Raw genomic sequence first — 20,640 nt, 5'->3', positions numbered from 1 at the left:
CATTGGTCAAATTTTTCTTTTTTTTGAAAAAAACATGAAATGGAAAAAAAATTATAAAATCAATGAAAACGAATGTAGCGCTCTCTTACTGTATTGTATATATATATACGTACGTTTTATCGAAAACTTATATATTGTCCGCGAAAAATGTCGCCATTGCTCATTCATGCGAAACACAAAGTTGATCGTGTGCGTCAATGACAAGGACGCCATTTAGGTATATATTATAGATATACATATATATATATATACAGGAAAAGCAATGAAAAACAGACCAAATGTTATTTTTCAAAAAAAAATTATTGTTACTGCGAGAAAAAAAGAAAAAATTTTTTGCAAAAGTTATCGTAATGTAAAAAAATTTCGAAAATTTGTTAAAAAACAATTTAAAATTACGAAAAAAATGTCCCTTAAAAAAATATATATATTTTAAAAAAAAATAATTCTAAATGTTTGATTTTGAAAATTTGCAAAAAAAAATCACCATAGAGGAAAAAAGGATAAAAAACTTATTAAAATTCAATCACAAAAAAATTGTAAGTTTCTAAAATAAAAGTTAATTTTAAAGCAAAAAAAAATGCAAGAAAAAATCTTAAATCTTAAAATAAATGTGAAAATCACCTCTAATTTAATCAACAAAAAAGAAATGAACTTAAAAATAAAAAATTTAATTCAATTTTGCAGAAAAATGTTATTCCCCTCATTATACAAACCCATTGAAAATTAACTAAAAATATATGTATTAATAATTTTTTTTTTCTCGATAGAAAATGTATAAGTCTTGCGCATCAAGAGAAGATGGTGCCACCACACGAATCGCGTGTGGGTGGTTTTCTATATAAAAAAAAAAAATCTAATGCTACAAATTAAAAAAAAATATTACCAAGAAATTTTTTCATAGGGAAAATAAAAAAAAAATTATTTCAAATCATACCTTTGTCATGATGATAATAATGATGAATGATGAATTTTCATTTTTCCAAATGAAGAAGAAGAATCTCGTTGATTTTTGTGCAGCAACTTTCTTCTGATGTTGTGATGTGAGTACTTGATATTATCGATGTCTGTGTCGTCAATGGAATGATGATTGTTTTCGATTTGCACGCCATTACTCGATAACTGAATTTCACATGACCAATATAATAACACACATCCGAGAGGAAATGGCAAAATAAAATGAAAAAAATTATATACAGTAAATCAAAATTAAAAATTTCTTAATTATATTTTGTGTTCTCTTTCTTTTTTTTAGGGGGAAGGGATTTTATTTTATTTTTTTTTGCGGGAAACGTGGAGAGACAAGAGAAAGAGGAGGGAGGACCTTATATACTGAACGCGGTGGTGAGTGTCCTTTGCTTGGTGAAAGCGACTGGTTCCCCGTGTGTGTCAGAGGGCGGCTAGTTTGGGGGTTGAAAGACAGAGGGAAAAGCAGCAGCAGCAGCTCACGAAGAATCAGGGACGTAAGCAGAAAACTGAAATTCCGGGTATTTTACAAAATTAAGGGTCAAAGTTTGCTTTTTTAACAGAAAAAGTTTTTTTTCATCTACATTTTTGTAGCAGTGACAAAAAGAAATAACAATAACAACTATAACAAAAGTAACGATAACAATAGAAAAAAAATATGTATAAACTTTAAATGAAATTATAAGCGATATTATTTTTAACTTATACATTATGTTCTTTTTGTTTCAGTTGACTAATGGATACGAAAGAGGATATAAGAAAAAGTAAAGCGGTTTTTGAAGAAAAAAAGGTGTTTTTTATATTAATGATGAATAATAAATAATATAAACGAAAAACACTAATTGAGATCACTTTGGTCCGAACATATTTTTATCAAAAAAAAAAGGTGTTTAATATTAATGATGAATAATGAAAAACAACAAAAGCAAAGAAAATAACAATAACAGTAATAATACAATAACAGTAGTAACAAAATATTAACAGTAACTAAAAGTAACAGTAACTAAAGATAACTAAAAGTAACAGAAACTTCAGTAATAGTAACTACAATAACAGTAACTACAATAACAGTAACAGTAACTACAGTAACAGTAACTACAGTAACAGTAACTACAGTAACAGTAACTACAGTAACAATAATAGCAGAAACAGTAACTACAGTAACAATAATAGCAGAAACAGTAACTACAGTAACAATAATAGCAGAAACAATAGTAACAGTGACACAAACTATAGTGACAGTAACAGTAATAACAATAAAATAGTTACAATTAAAAAAATGGTATAATAATTAAATATAAAAATTAATAAAAAACATTTTTTAATAAATTGAACAAAATTTTAGAAATTTTGCACTATTTTTGCTATTGTTTCTGTTATATTGTAGTCGAGGATTTTATTGTTATTTATTATTCATCATTAATATAAAACAACCTTTTTAAGGGGTGTTTTCCCACCGTTTTTCTTTTTGCTATTATTTTTTATGTTATTTATTATTCATCATTAATATAAAACAAACCTTTTTTTGTTTTTAAATAATATTTTGAAATATTTTGCGAGGGCTGTAAATGAATAATACGCTATTGGAGGAAAAGTGGGGATTACTGAAGAGAGAAATGTGTATCTAGTGAGGGAGGGAAAAAGAGAGACAGAGAGAGAGTGAGAGAGGGTTGCAAGAAAGAAGGAGAGAAAAGAAATGGTTTCACAAAATAACTTATAGAGGCGCTTTTATCATAAAGTGGCGCATTACGTACGAAACTACGTATATCGTTAAAATCTATAGACATTATAAAGTTACAGATGCACGACTTTTATTTATATATATATATATATATATATATATAAATTTATGTATAGGCACGTTTTACCGACTACATATAAGGTGTCTCCGAAAAAAAGACAGTATTATTAATATTCGATTTATAATTTAGAAATTTAGATTTTTTTTATATACAAAATTTTGGAAATATAATTTCTTTTCTACGAAAATTATTGTTTGAATCGTAAATGTTTTTTCCTTTTTTTGTAACAAATCTGTTAACTTTTTATTTATCTTCTAAAAATTAAGAATATTAAAAAAAATTTATTTTTGTAAAAATATTTTTTTTTTAATTTTTTGTCTCTTAAAAAACAATGATTTCTGTCTTATTTTTTTCTGGATGAATGTAAAAACTTGTTGATACAATATATAACTCACGAAAACTTTTTTTTCTAAATTTTTTTTTTTATTTCTTTTTCTTTCTTTAATGCGCTAAAACTTACAGGTATGTAATGAGCAAGTTCTCTCTCGAGGTCTTATAAGATGATTTTGCACGTAAAGCAGTTACTATTTATAGAGAACATTAAAGCAAGTATATATGTATATATATATAGAAAAAAAAGAACAATATGTCATGAATCGAAACTTATTAACCCGCACTGCGAAAACTTTTTTTTACAACTTTAATTTTTTTTCATGTAATTTTTTCTTTTTTTTTCTTCTTCTTTTGCGTCACGGATTATTAAGCCTCTTTATATACTTTAAAATGTCTGGCAAAAAAAATAAGAAGTTCGTAATATACATTTTCTAAGGGTCAGGACTTGCGAAAACTTTTCCACTAAATAGATATTATATTTATTAAAATTTACAAGCTCAAATAATTATTGAGTATTATTATAAATATTTAAAAAAATTATAAATATTTAGAAAATTTATTTTTATATTAATTATTATTAAATAATTAATTTCTAATATATAATATAAATAGTTTATTATAAAAATTTTTTTTTCATGCATAAAAATAATGAAAGTGAAAATAAATATATAACACATGCGAAGAAAATAAATAGAAAATATTAGTAAAACAAAGTATAAATTTTTATATAAATAAAATATATGTTATTGATAACAAAAAATATATATATGTATATGTAACAATAGGATTTTAAAAGGCTAATATAATTGTAAAAGTATAAATGGTATATATGGAATATTATTATGTATGCTAATGATAACAAGCACTTTCGCCATTTAAACCGCAAACTCTTCTAATATTCTGATTCACTGGGCATGAAGGAATATAATCTTATAATATGCCTTGCTTGAGTTTCGATTTTCAATGTCAATGGCACGAGACCTGTTTTTATATCAAATTCACCTATCATTCATATAAATAATAATTTATTTATTTTTTGCGAATTTCGTTATAAATAAATTCGCGAATGCAAATCTTTGAGCCCGCATATTATTATAGTCTCTATGCTAATCAACTTGTGAGAATGCAGACCGGAAAAAAAGGCAAATTTTTTCATTAAAAAAGAAAAAAAATTTTTTTTATTGCTTATAAAATTATTCCAGTTTTTTTTTTTAGGTGGGTTGTCTTTTAAATCTATTAAATTGGAGTTCATAAATTAAATTAAAATTCGCATATGAAAGCTATAACAAAAATTATTGTGATTTTCCACTGAAAACGCGAATCGCGTATATTTATCTTTTTTATATTTAAACTGTTTTTATTAATTGTCACAACCTTTAGCCGTCTGATAAACAATTATTATTGATATTCGATTAATACACATATAAATAGATAACAAACACAATTATTATTCAATCTTATTATTTTAACATTTTTTACATGATAATAATAATTTTATTTCATAATTTTATCAATTTTGTTATTTTGTCGCAAAAAATATATATATATCTACATAGATATAATAATTATTAACATAATTTATTTTTTTCCATTTTGTTTTTAAAATTCAATTTTTCAATTTTATAAAAATTTTTTTGGGAATTTTTTTTTTAATTTTGAAAATTTAAAAAAAACTTAATTTTGTAACCTAATGGAAGTTTTTCATTAAAATCATGTTAAATAATGTTAAAGAAACGAAAGTAAAATTATGAGGAAAAATGAAAGTTTCTTCATTACATTGTTCAGAGAAATCTTCGATAAATTCTCGTTTAAAAAATGATTTAAGTATATTGCAATCAATATGTCTATCTGTCTGTCTGTCTAATTTCTGTCGCCTCATGCCTGTTTTTTTTATATAAATAATTGTTTGAGAAAATTATGTAGAAAAATTGAAATTTTTTAAATTTTTTAAATATTTTTTATTAGAAAAATAAAAAAATGTGAGGCGAATGAAATTAATTGAATTAAAATTAAATCGATTATATATATATAGTAACATAATTGCAATTATGGTAACGTGTGTTACTTTTTTTTGTATTAGCTTCAATATATGGGTTAAAGATATAATGTATATATTTAAAGGTCTTAATCTCGCTGATATATAAATCAATAAATAAAAAAAAAAAAAAAAAAAAAACTTGACCTATGGGAACGAACTTTGTGAAACAAATGTTTACCTTCAAGTCGCGTACATTTTAATATGCAAAACGTGTTTCTTGCACACACATATATAAAAAAAAATGCGCTCACTGTCTTTTTTCTGTCTACGATTTTATGTTTAAAAAAAATAGCCGATTACCTTTAACTCTTTTTGAACTGGATTTAAAGAAAAAAGTATAAATTATGCAAATTTGAATAATAAATTACTAAATTAATAAACGATGGATAAAATAAATAAAAAAAATTTAATAAATTATTTTATTAAAAGTTATTAATTAAACTAATTACTATTTTTAATTATTATTAAATTTTCTTTGTTTTCTTAAAAAAAACACGAAACAAAAATAATTTTTTCATATTATGTTCAATTATTGGGTGTATAAAAAAAAATCTTTAAAATTATCATATTCAATTTATTTGTGCGCTAATTTTTAAAAATTTTTTCTTAAATTACATAAATCATGGACGTGTTATTATTCAAAACAACTCAGCTTTTAATATAATATTTTTGATGAGTTAGCAAGGCCTGTCGGAATTTTTTTGCGCGCAATATCTGTAAAATCATTTTAAGATTTTCAAGTTTCTGTCAATCATTATTAAATTAATTTCAAGTTATCGAATTAATAAATGATTTAATTAGCGTCTTAATTAAATTTGTTTTTTTCAGTAAAATAAATAATTAATAAAATTACTTAATAATTCCATATTTAATTTTGGCTAAATATCAGATAAAATTTAAGAAAAAAAAAATTTTAAACAAATGGGATTTTTAGTAACAACGGAAGACGAGAAGTGCAAACTATTTATGTATTCTGTAGAGTATATAAAATAGAACTTTTTTTGTTTTTTTTTGATAAAGCAATAAAACAATCTATCGTATATCTAGAAATAAACCAGAATGCTCCTAATCAATTATTAACATATCATATCGTGCTTTTTTCTGTGTTAATGAACGATAGCAATTTTAAACGAAGATAATAACTTATATTAAACGACTAATTGTTAAAAACAATGTCAGTTTAGGGGCGGCCACAATTGCAGAAACAACCAGGTAGAAATGAAAATTATTTAATTAATTAACAAATAAATTAATTGTATAATAATCACAAGTGGAACAAATAACACAATTAAAGAATAAAAAAAAAATTTAACAATAATAATAATAATAATAATAATAATAACTATTAGTAACCACACTATTATGTAACAAATATGTTTACTTCAAGGTCTATAAAAATTGAGTTTCAATGAAAAATAATAATTTTAATTAATTAGATGAATTCTAGACGATGAATGGGTTAATCAAAATATTATTATTAAATGAATAGGCTAATCATATATATATCCCCTACAACATGTGTGAATGCACATACACACATGATCCAAAAACAAAATACATAAAACCTCTCGTAACCTTGTATATAGTACTTTATGAGCTTGCTTTGAGAAATTTATGTATTTCTTCTAGTTTGTTTCTTCATACATTTTATTTCGAAAAATTCTATAATTCAGTGACATTTTATATGGGACATTCTTCCTCAAATGATCTATTACTGGAAAAAATTAAAATTGATTTGAAATTTTGGTAAATTGTTGTCCTATAAAAGGGTAACAAATTCCTAAAATTTTTAACTTATTTAAATCAAAATTTATAGAAATCGATACAAATTTTTTTTACCATAAAGGTAAAAATTTGATATTTTTTCTACTAGAATATTTAAATCAACTATAACAAGAAGTTAATTGGAATTTTTGATTCTTATAAATGTAAAATAACATTTGTACTTTTTAAACTATTTAAAAAATTTTCTTTAATGAATTAAAATTTAAAGGCAATTAATATCATATATGGAACAACAATTTGCAAAAGTTTTATGCCAATTCAGTAACTCTATTCTCAGTAGACATCAGAGCTCAGTCATCACATTCTCACCGCAGTCATTCTCTTCTTTATATGTCACGTATATATAATATGTTCCTGTATACAAAAGAGATGTGCACTTCAAAACTGAAGACAGTATAATCGCTGAATCCATTCTTTATGTCACTATATAAATGAGTTCATTTCCGCTAACACGCATGTGTATAAATAACAAAAAAAAAAAATTTCGTAATTAGATTCTGATGTAACTATTTCTGCTATCTGTATACTTTAACTCTTACAATGTAATGTTCCAATTGGATTTTACTATTGAATTATCAATTATAATAAAAATTTTTAAAAAAATTACTACCATAGAATTTTTCTGAAATATTGCAACAATTACTGGGGGTAACATATGAGACTAACAGATGATATTTTACATTTATTTAATACAGTACCTATAAAGGGAGAAATTTTGAAAAATAAAAATTTTTATATCACGTTTTTATAACTCTTTGGACATTGTAACTTTCATTGTGAATTTTATGTATTTACTTCTAGATACATATAACCTTGTTGGATATAAAGAATTTGATTCATCTAGTTTGATCTAGACTTCTAATCCTAACCTTGTTATAAATTCATTAAATTCTCTTTCATTTTATTTAGAGTCATCATCATCTAATTTAATATCATTATCTCTGCGCTAAGTAACCTGTTAATTCTTTTCTATATAAATATATCGCTTAAATTTTTTTTTTTCATTAGATATTTTTATTTTTAAGTATTATTTGCTTAAATAAATAAATAAACATATATAAGTGAATATATTTATATAATTAATAGTTTAATTAATCTAAAAATAACGTTCTTATTCTATATATAGAAACCAATAAAAACGAATGTAAAATATAAATGAAAAACTAAATTGAACTATAATAAAAATATGGAATATAACTTTTCATTATGTAATATAAAAAACTTAATATACTTTTTTAAATCATTAAATATATATTTATAATTTTTTTTTCTCATGGCTAATAGATGAAAAAAAAATAAGTCTCGAACTCATAAACGCGCAAAACTAATAATGTGTTAAAAGGCAATTTTAACATTTTATGTACACTCGGAAATTTACACATATATTGCTATATATATATGTATATACTACCTATTTGAAAATTACATTATACGCTACTATAATTGAATGTAAAATATATAATATCCGCGAGTAAATTTAAATATAAAAAGAATATAAGAATATTCAATAAAAGCAACTCTTTTATACAAATTAGTGTATATTTTTTGAAAAAAAGATTATCTTGATTCATATATTGCATTTTGACACCTTTTTATTTGAGTTTTAGAAAATATAATAATTTTAATATTTAAAAATTTTTTTTTACGAATTAAAAGTTATCACTTATTCTTTATTTATATGCAATTATCACTTGTCTTTTTTGCATCATGCTAAATATATAACAGTGAGTTGTCTTTTGTCTATTTTGCACAGTCATCATTTATCTTTATATTTTGTTAAAAAGGCAAAAATTTTCGGTGCGCATTGCTTTATAAAAATATTTATACTTTGTTAAAAAGGCAAATTTTTCGGTGCGCATTGCTTTACAAAAACAAACAAAAGTTATCTCCTATTATATATTAATAATGTTTAATTTGTCGTTCTCGTGACGTAACTTGGTCAAGAATTTTTGTTTTTCAATCATTTATGTACAGATATGATTCAAAATTAAAATTTACACATAGATTAAACATATGAATTAGAAAAAAAAAATCATATTTTAATTTTTTTTTTGCAACTTTTTTTTCAGCAATTCACATGTAGAATGTGTTTCAATTTCAAATCTCATAAAAAAATATTCATTTTTTAAAAAGTTAACGTGATTTTAAAATTTTTTCAAATATCTCCACATGAATTTATCTAGAGGGCTGAAATTTGGTACACATATGTATTTTAACGTGTAGATTACAGAAAAAATATAACGAATCTCATAGGAATTGATTATCATAGCGTTGTCAAGGAAAAACCATGAATTTTTACGAAAAATCCATAAAAATGACTATGTACCCCCCCCCCCCTCCTGGTGGCCACATTTTTCCACATAGAGATCTCAAATTTGGTACACTTATGTATTTTTACGTGAAAATTACAGAAAAAATATAGCGAAGATGATTCGGATCGATTTACATATAGCGTTGTCAAGGAAAAATAAAAAATTTTGAAAAAAAGCGTTTAATCCTCCTAGCGCACACACTATTTGACCAAGACAGTTAATATTTGGTATACATACGTATTTTTGCGTATATAGATTACAGAAAATTGGAGTTGATGATCATATTGTTTTTAAGGAAAACTCATATTTTTAGAAAAAAATCATGGATTTTTCGAATAAAAAAAGAAGAAAATTTTATCTTAAGGGATTCAAATTTATACATTTTTACGTATTTTTACGTGTAGATTACAGAAAAAATTATAGCGAGAACGATTGGAGTTGATTATCATAGCGTTTTCAAGGAAAAACTAATAATTTTCTATAAAAATCATGAGAATTTTTTTCAAAAAACGAAGAAAATTTTATCTAAAGGGCTTCAAATTTATACATTTTTAGGTATTTTTACGTGTAGATTACAAGAAAAATATAGTGAGCATGATTGGAGTTGATAATCATAGCGTTTTCAAGGAAAAACTGATAATTTTCGTTACATGTTAAGCAAAATTGGAATTTTTCCACCTGCCTTTACACTTTACACTGTCCAATTTTTTTTTTTTATGTAAAGTATTAAAAAATTTCTTAAAAATATAAAATTTAAAGATAATAATAAATTTAATATAATATTAATTTACTCTCTAAATCTGAATTAGTAAAAATGTTTACTAAATTAAATTAGTGACTCACTTTTTGCATTAGAATTAGTTAAATTTGACTAATTGTTAGTAAAATTTACTAATAATTAGTAAAATTTTACTAATTCTGAAGCAATAAGTGAGTCACTAATTCAAATTAATAAACATTTTTACTAATTCAGATTTAGATAGTAAAAAATAAAATAAATACATATAATATGAATGAACTAAAATAAGTAAACAATAAGAATTACAATTTCAACCGAGCGAGCGTTATGTGAGATAGAATATGACGCTAATCTTCATTTAAAAAAAAAATTTCAAAGTTCTTGGTGCGCATTGCTTCAGTAATTTTATTATCATTTTTCATCGCTTTGCAAATTTCTGAATTGGAATAAAACTCATGGATTCTGAGACAATTTTTTTATGCTCTTTCGATTGGTAATAATAAAAATTGGAACAAATTTTAATAAACACTGGAAAATGCAGTCGTATTTTTTTTTTTTTTGTCTATACTGCATATGTATTCTCTTCAGTTATTGCTTAATTGCATTAAAATAGTGTCTTCACATATACGTTAGCGCCATTTTTTCTACAGGTCGTCACAAATTGTTTGACCCCCCCCCCCGTCCCCTCTTGAAGTGTAACGTAGTTTGTGAACGATACCATATTTAAAAAAAAGTAATAATCTCAATTTTTATCTTGTTTCGGGTTCAAAAGATTCGTTAAAAAAACAAAACAATTCAATTTTATTTTCACGAGTTTGTCAATGTCAATATACAGCTATATATATATATATATATATATTTATATTCGATACAATATTGTTTCATTGTACTGCATTAATTTTTCTTGTCAACATCCCGTATTTATGACAGTATATTGAAAAAAAATTCTCGCGCTGACAATACAATTTATATATATATTTATATATATACATATATATATACATATATATAATGAATGAATATATATATATATACATGTATATGTATAATGACATGGGGACATAACCTATAAATGCGCCAACCGCTCCGGCGAGTCAACTCCTGGGTTTATATTGTGGGAACAAAGAAACGTGCTAAACAATTTACGTTTAGAATTCAAATCGTTCTCGTATCGCTTGTATTTGATACATATAATACCCACCCACTTGCAATCACGTTCGTTTTGCTCTATACTATAAATGGATACAACTCAGAGTAGTTTATATATCTATCTATGCTGTGTGTGTAAACGTCTTGTGTGTGTATGTATATATGAAAGGAAACCGATCACACACAATAGGGAGTTCTCTTATGGCTGTGTGTAAAAATGAAATGGGGCATTGGGTGAAAGTACTCTTGGAACTCGGAGGTCTTATATCAGATCAGTCTGCCAGGAGCAGTTAAGGATGTGGTTTGTTATTTTGTTGAGCTCCTGATGTGAGCCATTCGGTATAAATATAATTGACTCTCATCCTTTACCTTCTCAATAGAACCACGTGTTTTTATTATTAAAAAAAAAAATCCTATTTTTCTTCTCTTCAATATTTATTATTATTATTATTATTATTATTATCAATAACTATGTTGTCATAGATATAAGGAAATTTTTTTTCACACTTTTGTGATTTGATTTTAAAATTTTTGAAAAAAAGAAACAGTGTGTGTGGGTGAGTGTGTGTGTGTGTATTTTACAGAAAAATAAAATGCAGTTGACAAGGACGTGGTGTCTACTGTTAGTGGCCAGTTGGACGTTGTTGGCAATAATAAGTTTTGTGAATGCCCTGGATAATGGATTGGCACGAACACCACCAATGGGGTGGCTCGCTTGGGAAAGGTTTCGCTGCAATACCGATTGTAAAAATGATCCTGACAATTGTATCAGGTATATGCAACACTCATATTATAATCTATACCTCTTTGATTTATTTACATCTTTATTTTACTTGAATTTCAATCTTATTTGGCCTTATAATATTATAATATGTACTTTCCATTTCGATTTCCAGTACTTTTACTTTTCAGAGAGTTCAAAGAAAATGAAAGCGAACCGTTTAAGTGCAAGTTCCCTTTTTCATGTTTACATTTCTAATCTCTTGATCTTGTTTTTCTTTTGTTTTTTTTTTTCGTTTTGCTTTTGTGAATTTTTTCGCGCTAAGAAAATTTTCGATAGTACCTGCGCAATGAATTAATATATTTTGAAATTAATAAATATTTTATTTTTTGTTTTATCTATAGTTATACTTTAGTTGCAAATAAAAAAAAAATTCATTTGGTTTTTTTGTTTAGTATAGTAAATAATGGCGCACTTTATCTCAATTTTGACATAACCTCAAAATGTACAATTTAAAATTTTGAAAAGGGACCAATAGTATGAGGACATTCAAAAAAAAAACGTTAACATAATTGCAATTCAAAAAAACTTTTATTCCAAGCGGAAAAAATTACTTAGTTTACCTACTTCAGCGAGAAATTAATTATTAAATAATAAAATAAAAATTTGTAAATAAAATTTACAGAAGATCATTAAATGAAAAAGTTATTGAAATATTTTTATAGTCAATCATTTTGATGTAATTTAATTATAAAATTCTGATTTTATTTTTTAAAAAAAATTTATTTATCATATACATTATTTTATTATTATACTTATAACATTCAATGTATATTATAATTATTCTACTCAGTTAATTTTCATTTTCTTTTAAATAACTCAACTAATGTTTTCATCATTATCATCTTCATTAAAATTACAAAAATTAATAAATCAGTTAATTTAATTTAAAAATATATTATAATTTAGCAACAAAGAATGTTGGTCAAAAAAATGAAAAATGTTTCGCATAAATTTGAAATTATTGAATATAAAAAAAAATTATTGAATTTAAAAATAAATTATTGACTTTAAAAATAACTAACGAGTAAATAGTAATATAAATATTATAAATACACCTATCAAAGTAGATAATTTGGATCATTCTGTTAGAAAAAAAAATAAAATAAACGGAGAATTTAAGTGCAAACTGGTTATTTAGGAAACAGTAAAATTAAAGTGAGCAATTTCTGTCAAAATAATTCCGCTTTTATAGATAGTGAAAGTAAAGCACTTTTAAATATTATTTCGTATGCCAATTCTTTTGTATTTTATTTACATCTTCATATTTAATTTGCTTTCTTCTTTTATTTATTTTTTTTTACATCGCGGTTTATATTTTTAAATATTACTAAATATTACTAAATATTTTTAACTTTTACTTTTTCCTGTTTTTTTTTAATTTCATTATACAATTCATTAACACTTTCAAAATTTGATATATACTTTTGATAAATATATATTCGAGAATTAAAAAAAAAGTTCAAAAGCAATTTTTTTGTTTAATTTAAAGTTTCTTATTTACACATTTTTTTAAAATCTATTTTATAATCTCAATTGCTCCTTTTGTTTCTTTCTTGTTTTGAATTACTTCCCACGATATTATTATTCCGCGTTGCGTTAAATAATTTATCATTGAAAAATTTTCTGGTCCAAAAAAAATTAATTTAATAATACACGTCTACAATAATTGAATAAAATTTTGATTCATTAATTATTATAATTTGAATACGGAACAAAATTTTAAAAAAAATTTAATGAAAAAAGCAGTTAATTATACCTCTTTGAGAAAAAAAAGTAAATTAGTTTAAAAAAAATTGTTTTAAATAATATCAATCAGTTCGATCAATGTTTTGTTACAATGAAAAATTATAATAACTTGTTTTTGTTCTTAAATCGTAAAAAAATAAAAGTTCACACTAATTAAATACGCGGTAATACTTTCACTCATTCGACACATTGACATTTAGCTAATTTCATTCATTGAAAGGAAACTTTTCATTATAAATGAACTTAAAAAACTAAATGAAGTTCATTAAAAATTAATCAATGTAAAATTAATTTTTTTTTAAAAAAAGGTTATTTATATAATTTTAAAATTTAATGATCAAATATATTTACTATTTACTTTAAATTTAATAAAATTTTAATTAATTTAATTTAAAATAATTAAATTTAAATATGTAATAATTTTATGATCTTAATTTCATGTCTCATTTAAACATCTGTGTTAATTTAATTCCTTTTTTTTATTTACTTTGCAACAATTCTTTTAAATGATTGTGAAAATGATAATAAATTACATAATTAATAATATGATGAAGACATATTAATATTGTAGTTTGAAAACAATGGAGTGTGAATATCACATGGGAGTGTGATATGAGACCTTGCAAAAAAAAAATACATAAAATTATTACATGAGGATGCAATTTTATATCTAGATATTGAATGCTCTCTTCCCGGTTGCAAATCATAATTTTATCCATAACCATTTATACACACAATGATGATGATGATGATGTGTGCAAAAAAAAATTAGTTCCTTGTTTTAGAATGAAATATTAATTTTTTAATTACATCTTTCGATTCTATTTTCCATTTAGATTATTAAAAATTTACATACAATCTTTCCCTCTTTTGTCATATCAAATTATATTTTATATAATTTTCCAACTTTTACTGATTTGTGCAAATTAAAAGATTTGTTGTCTTATTTTTATTTTATTTCAATTAATAATTAATTAAACAATGGATTAATATAATTAAATAATAAATAACTAAAATTATAAATTGAAATATTAATTTAATATTGATATTTAATTAAACTATCGACGGCAATTGAGAGTAAAATCTAGAATTTAAAAAAATATATATAGATATATATCAACAAATTTAGAAAGTGTCCAGCTGTCGCAGAATCTAGGTCGCTTTTTGAAAAATAAAAATTCGCACTTGTACTGCTTTCTTTGCGTGTATCAAGGACACACAAGTCCTTGAAGTGTGTGAAGAAGGAATTATAAACACTTTTTTAAGATTTATTATGCATGTTACATAAAAATAGATTTCAACTTATCATTTGCAAGATGTAAATATGACACGAATATTAAAATGGACGTCTCCCTCTATTTTTTCCCTCTTTTCACTATAGAATAATCTCTTTTGTTTCTTAGTTTCTGATCTCAAGAAAAAAAATACGTTTTCTATTTCAGCAAAAAATAAATAAATAACTACTAATGAGAAAAGTAAAATATATTTTTGTAAACAACCTTTTTCAATTTTGTTATTCATCATTAATATAAAACAAACCTTTTTCATAATTTTTAGCCTGCCGGCGTTTAACAAAATCGATCAAAAAAGCCTAAATTTAGGCTTTCCGGCAGTCTAAAAAATAGAGAGTTAACGACACCGGGAGTTAAATCTTTCGAGTTAATAATTAACTCAAAAAGGTAGTTAATAATTAAATTAACTCCTTAGGCATAAAATTAACTCGTACAGGATTAACTCCCTTCGGTTCATTTTTGTAAACAACCTTCTTTAATTTTGTTATTCATCATTAATATAAAACAAACCTTTTTTTAAATATAAAGTAGTACACTGTAAAAAAAGGGAGTTAACGGCACCGGAAGTTGGGAGTTAAATTTAATTATAAAATTATAATTATTATCAATTTAGCATAAATTAATTAAAATTCAATGTTAAAAAAAAGGAAAAAAAATGGTTTATAATTTTGAATCTAAAGCAAAGAAGAAAGGAACTAATTTTTTCGTTCCTTATTTTTATTTTGCAGTGATCGACTTTTTAGAACAATGGCAGATATTGTCGTATCGGAGGGATACGCGGATGCTGGATACGAATATATTAATGTAGATGATTGTTGGTTGGAAAAGGATAGGGATTCAACTGGTCAATTAGTGCCAGACAGACAAAGATTTCCATATGGAATGAAGAGTCTGGCAAATTATGTAAGAATTTTTTTTTTTTAAACAAAATATATATTACATTGCTCCATACAAAAGTTGAGAAATAAAAATGTCTCTGTTATTTTTTCCAATTCATTAGCGTTTTATTATAATTTAATATATAATAGGAATCGTTACGAAAGATTCTTTGAAAAAAAAGTAAAATAACTTTAAAGATTCTTATTTTTTTTTCTCTATTTTGTTTCTTTTTATTATTATTGTCAATTTCAACATATTTCTCAATATTCTTTCTTTTATTATTTTATCATCATTTCGTTAATTGGGGAAATTTTCTTTTTTCAAAACTTTATCTATAAAATTAAATTAATTTATAATTTAATATGTTAATTTAATATTAAAATTGATAATTTCTAAATTGAATAAATAAAATAATGTAATAAATTTAAATTCAAAGAATAAAAATTACATTTGTCATTATCAGGTGCATTCGAAAGGATTGAAATTTGGAATTTATGAGGATTATGGAAACTATACGTGTGCAGGATATCCGGGAGTTCTCGGTTACTTGGAGACTGACGCTGCAACATTCGCATCCTGGGATGTTGATTACGTTAAATTAGATGGATGTTATGCTCATCCTAGTGAAATGGATAGAGGTAAATCAAAAATTTTCATTTTTCTTAAAATCGTTAAAAAAAATTTTTGAAATTATTTAAACCTTTTAAGGTCCGAATTTTTTTCAAAAGACAATTTTTTTTCCTTACATCAATTGTTTTTTTTTTGTATTTTAAATTATTCTTTTGTTATTTAATTATTTATTAAAAACAATTTTTTATCATAAAAATGGACAACGAAGAAAGTAGAGGAAATAAGATTAAAAAAAAAATAAATTTAATTACATTATAAAAAAAATTTTAAATTGGAAATTTATTAGTTATTTAAAATAATTTCCATTAATTCAAATTGTCAGCTAATGTGAAAGTATAAAATTCATGATTCTATATAAAAGGTAATTTTATAGATATAATTAATAGTTCATAAATAATAGGTAAAAGGAAGAAAAAAAGTGATTGAAATGTTAAATATTTTTCGCAGGATACCCGGAATTTGGATTCCATTTAAATCGAACTGGAAGGCCAATGATTTATTCCTGCAGTTGGCCTGTTTATCAAATTTACGCTGGCATGCAGGTAAATAGATTTCAATATAAAAATTTACCATAAAAAAAAAGAAACTCCATTAAAAAATGCAATTGATCCGTATGTTTAAATAAAATAATAAAATATTGAATAGCGAAACAGTTTTTTAAATATACAAAAAAAATTGTTTATGGAAACGAATAATTAATTTTAGAAAAAAAATTTGAATTTTTAATTCTTTTGCAAAAAAAACAAATTCGCCACAAGGTTATTCAACTCCCGCCGAAATTGTGTCAGTTTGAAGGAAAGTTAGAAAGTTGAGAATATATTTGTGACAACAGAAGGTGTATTATTAAATATTACTGTCTTCCTAATAATAGACTTTGATTTAAAAAAAAAAAAAGAACAAACAAAATAGAAATAGCTAATGAAGAAAAAAAAGTGATTAAATCACATTTTCTCATGTCATTAAACAATGAAAAAAAAAAAATAGATATTGACGTTCTTTTTTTTTGTAATTTCCTTTTTCCTATTATAGCCAGATTATAAAGCGATAATTCGTCACTGCAATTTGTGGAGGAATTTTGATGATATTCAAGATTCATGGAATAGTCTTGAAACAATTATTGATTACTATGGTAATAATCAAGATGCTATTGTGCCAAATGCTGGACCCGGTCATTGGAACGATCCTGATATGTTAATTATTGGAAATTTTGGTTTAAGTTATGAGCAAAGTAAAACACAAATGGCACTATGGGCAATACTTGCAGCGCCACTTTTAATGTCCGTTGATTTACGAACAATAAGGCCTGAATATAAATCAATTTTGCAAAATAAAAAAATTATTGCTGTAGATCAAGATCCACTTGGAATTCAGGGTCGACGAATTTATAAGGTTTGTGCGCTTCTTAAGAAAAGTTTTTTGGGTGATCTGCTTTATAATAGCTATAGTAAATTAATTTTTAAATATAATAAACTAAAAATTATAATTTTATGTAATTTCTTTCCAGCACAAAGGCATTGAAATATGGGCAAGACCAATTACACCAGTCGATCAATCATATTATTCATATGCCATTGCATTTTTAAATAGAAGAACAGACGGAACTCCGTCTGATGTTTCTGTGACTTTGAAAGAACTCGGTTTGCAATATCCCGGTGGCTATAGAGTCGAGGTATTATTAATTATAAAACTTTTGAATTTAATTAAGTTATCATTTAAAAAATATAAAAATTAAATTTTAAAATTTTATTTGTTTTTTGTTTCAGGACTTGTACGAAGACGTTGATTACGGAATTCTCACGCCATTGACAAAAATTAAAGTCAAAGTTAATCCGTCAGGAGTTGTAATTTTAAGATGTGATTTGCAAGTTGATGATTTATATCTTGCCGATCAATATACACCGTACGTGCCTTTAAATCAAGTTTACAAGGAAAGAAACAGTTTTAAATAACTTGCCAGTTAAACAATTATTATTATAGATTTATAGCTTCATTTTTTTTTTTAAATTTAATTTTATTGTTTTTCTACTCGAAAAAATTAAAAAAAAAAGGAAAAAAGAACTTTTTTTTTTAAATAAAAATGTTACCATGAATCTTTTTAAGATAACGTAGAGTACAATATTATATTTTGTATGATGTATCTTTACGTATATGTACATATGTGATACATATTATTTACGAAGTTATGAAATTAAATAATTAAAAATACAAGAAAGCAATGGATTTTAATTAAGTCTCAGGAATGCGAATCAATCGACCTACAAGAATATTTTTCTAAATATATAATATGCATGTTTTACTGATTCAATCATTTATAGTTTAATCGTTACATTCACTCCTACGGATTCTCGTTCTGGGAGAGTTGCTACATATGACTTTAAGGAGCAAATTCTACGACGAGTTTTATATATCGTTTTTTTTTTTTTTTTTATTAAGTATTTTTCGAGGGAATACGGATCTGTTTCCGACTCAATGAATTCGTTCAAGGCTTTTTTCATTTTTCCAATTTTTCTGATTAAAATTTATTCACTTGATAAAACGTATGTGTAGTTTTTCTTTTTTTGCTTCATTGCGTCAGAAAATTTTGCAATATCAATATCATGGCAAACGAGGAAGAAAGTTTGTTTATTTATTCTAGTTTAAAAATCCACGGTCAAATAATTTCCCATATTTCAGGCCTCGGATTATACGACAGTTTTTTTCAAAAATACGATTTTTTCGACTATTTTGTACAACTTTTAAAAAAAAAATTTAATCAAAACACATTTTTTTTAGTATACAATGCAGATCTTCTTTATTTCAATTATTTAACAAATTTTTAACTAAAATTCTTCACTAAATTAATTATTTTTAATAATTTTAATGAAATTCTTCACAAATTCAATATTATATTAAACTGTTTTAAACGAAATTTAATAATTGTTTATAATTTTAAAATAATTAGCATTAATAATATTCTTCAAAAATTCAACTATCTGAAACCATTTTTCTCTTAAAAAAATTTTCAAATTATTGTATTTTTTTCTGCAATTTCTAATAAATTTTTTAGTGAAATCATAAAAAATTTTAAATTAAAAATCACTTGAAGTTGAATTAATTTCAAAAATCTAAATTCTAAATCTTTGAAAATTCAATTACTTTTAAAAAATGTTAACTAAAATTATTTGATAAATTATTTGTAGATCTGTAAAATTTAATTATTGTCTGAAAACTAACAAAATCTTTACAAATTCAATTATTTTTAAAAATTTCAACTTTAATTCGTCCAAAATTATGATTTAAAAAACTGTAAAACTTGATTAAGGCGTTGCCTAAAATTTTTTTAACCATAATATCTAAAAAAATTTTAATTCGAATAAATTACTTAAATCAGACTTGAAAAAATTATAAAAATGGAACTTTAAGAACTCTTTTTAGGTCCTACCTTAAATAAAATTTTGAAAATTTGTCATAGAATTAGTTTGATTCTGAAATATTCGAAATAAAGTTTCTTGATAATATTTTTTTAGAATTATTCCCATTACAGAATTAATAAAATGAATTTTATATCTAATAACATTACAAATTTTTAAAATAATTTTTTGTTTTTAAACAGTTTTTCAAATTGTTTGTATCATAACCTCCCGTTTGTAATTTTTCAAAATTTTAGTATCAGAAATATATTTTTTTCAATAAAAAATAAAAGTTAACAATTGAAATAATAAAATATTATTCGTAATTTTCTTTTAATAATTTAGACAATAATAAATAAATTAATAATAAACAGATAAGAATAAAACATAAATAAAACAAAAAAAAACATTATTTGATATGCTTTTTAGATTAATTTTGACTTGTTATAATTTTCTTTTGTATTTTACGAAATATTAAACGTTAATATTAACGTTAATCCGAAAATAAAGCTTTTTTTTTCATATTAAATTTTCACGAAATTAATTATTTATGTAAAACAAAATATTGAGAAAAAAAATAATAGAGACATGTTGACTAATTTTATTTGAATTTTTTATGAATTTTTTCATTTTCCAGGAAAACATTCTATTAAAAAAAATGGAATAAAATTGATTATTCTTAGTCTACTGCAATTTAGGTTCAATTGGTAGGTTTTTTTGAAGGTTACCAATGTTTTATTAAGGTAAAAAAATAATAGGGACATGCTGATTAATTTTATTTGAATTTTTTATGAATTTT

At 23.7% G+C, this 20,640-nt stretch overlaps 2 protein-coding genes across 7 annotated transcripts in view; one reads left to right on the top strand and one right to left on the bottom strand.

The window, feature by feature from the left end:
* Positions 1-1,391, bottom strand: part of LOC127280492 (uncharacterized) — a 29,626-nt gene extending 28,235 nt beyond the window's left edge. For both annotated transcript variants that reach the window (XM_051303512.1, XM_051303511.1), the window contains exon 1: positions 935-1,391. Coding sequence is in view for 1 of the 2 variants with exons in the window: in XM_051303511.1 (XP_051159468.1) it covers positions 935-943 (9 nt within the window). In the remaining variant the exon portion in view is untranslated. The remainder of the gene's footprint in view (positions 1-934) is intronic.
* A 4,811-nt stretch (positions 1,392-6,202) lies between these two features.
* Positions 6,203-18,664, top strand: LOC127280474 (alpha-N-acetylgalactosaminidase). 5 transcript variants are annotated; one of them, XM_051303478.1, is made up of 8 exons: positions 6,203-6,348; positions 11,706-11,893; positions 15,672-15,846; positions 16,286-16,460; positions 16,900-16,994; positions 17,482-17,841; positions 17,957-18,121; positions 18,216-18,664. In XM_051303478.1, the coding sequence occupies exons 2-8, from the start codon at positions 11,715-11,717 to the stop codon at positions 18,399-18,401; spliced, it is 1,335 nt and encodes a 444-aa protein (XP_051159435.1). In that variant the 5' UTR covers positions 6,203-6,348; positions 11,706-11,714; the 3' UTR covers positions 18,402-18,664. The 5 variants fall into 5 exon arrangements, with proteins under 5 accessions (XP_051159435.1, XP_051159436.1, XP_051159439.1 ...); XM_051303479.1 differs by having other exon boundaries at positions 6,275-6,348; positions 11,664-11,893; XM_051303482.1 differs by lacking the exon at positions 6,203-6,348 and adding an exon at positions 11,084-11,422.
* Positions 18,665-20,640: the final 1,976 nt, after the last annotated feature.

The sequence above is a fragment of the Leptopilina boulardi genome, unplaced genomic scaffold (genome assembly GCF_019393585.1).
Source record: "Leptopilina boulardi isolate dan_hultmark-lab unplaced genomic scaffold, ZJU_Lbou_2.1 LbouV2_248, whole genome shotgun sequence".
Lineage (NCBI taxonomy): Eukaryota > Metazoa > Arthropoda > Insecta > Hymenoptera > Figitidae > Leptopilina > Leptopilina boulardi.
Note: the sequence above shows the minus strand (reverse complement) of the source record. Positions and strands in the feature narration are given on the sequence as shown.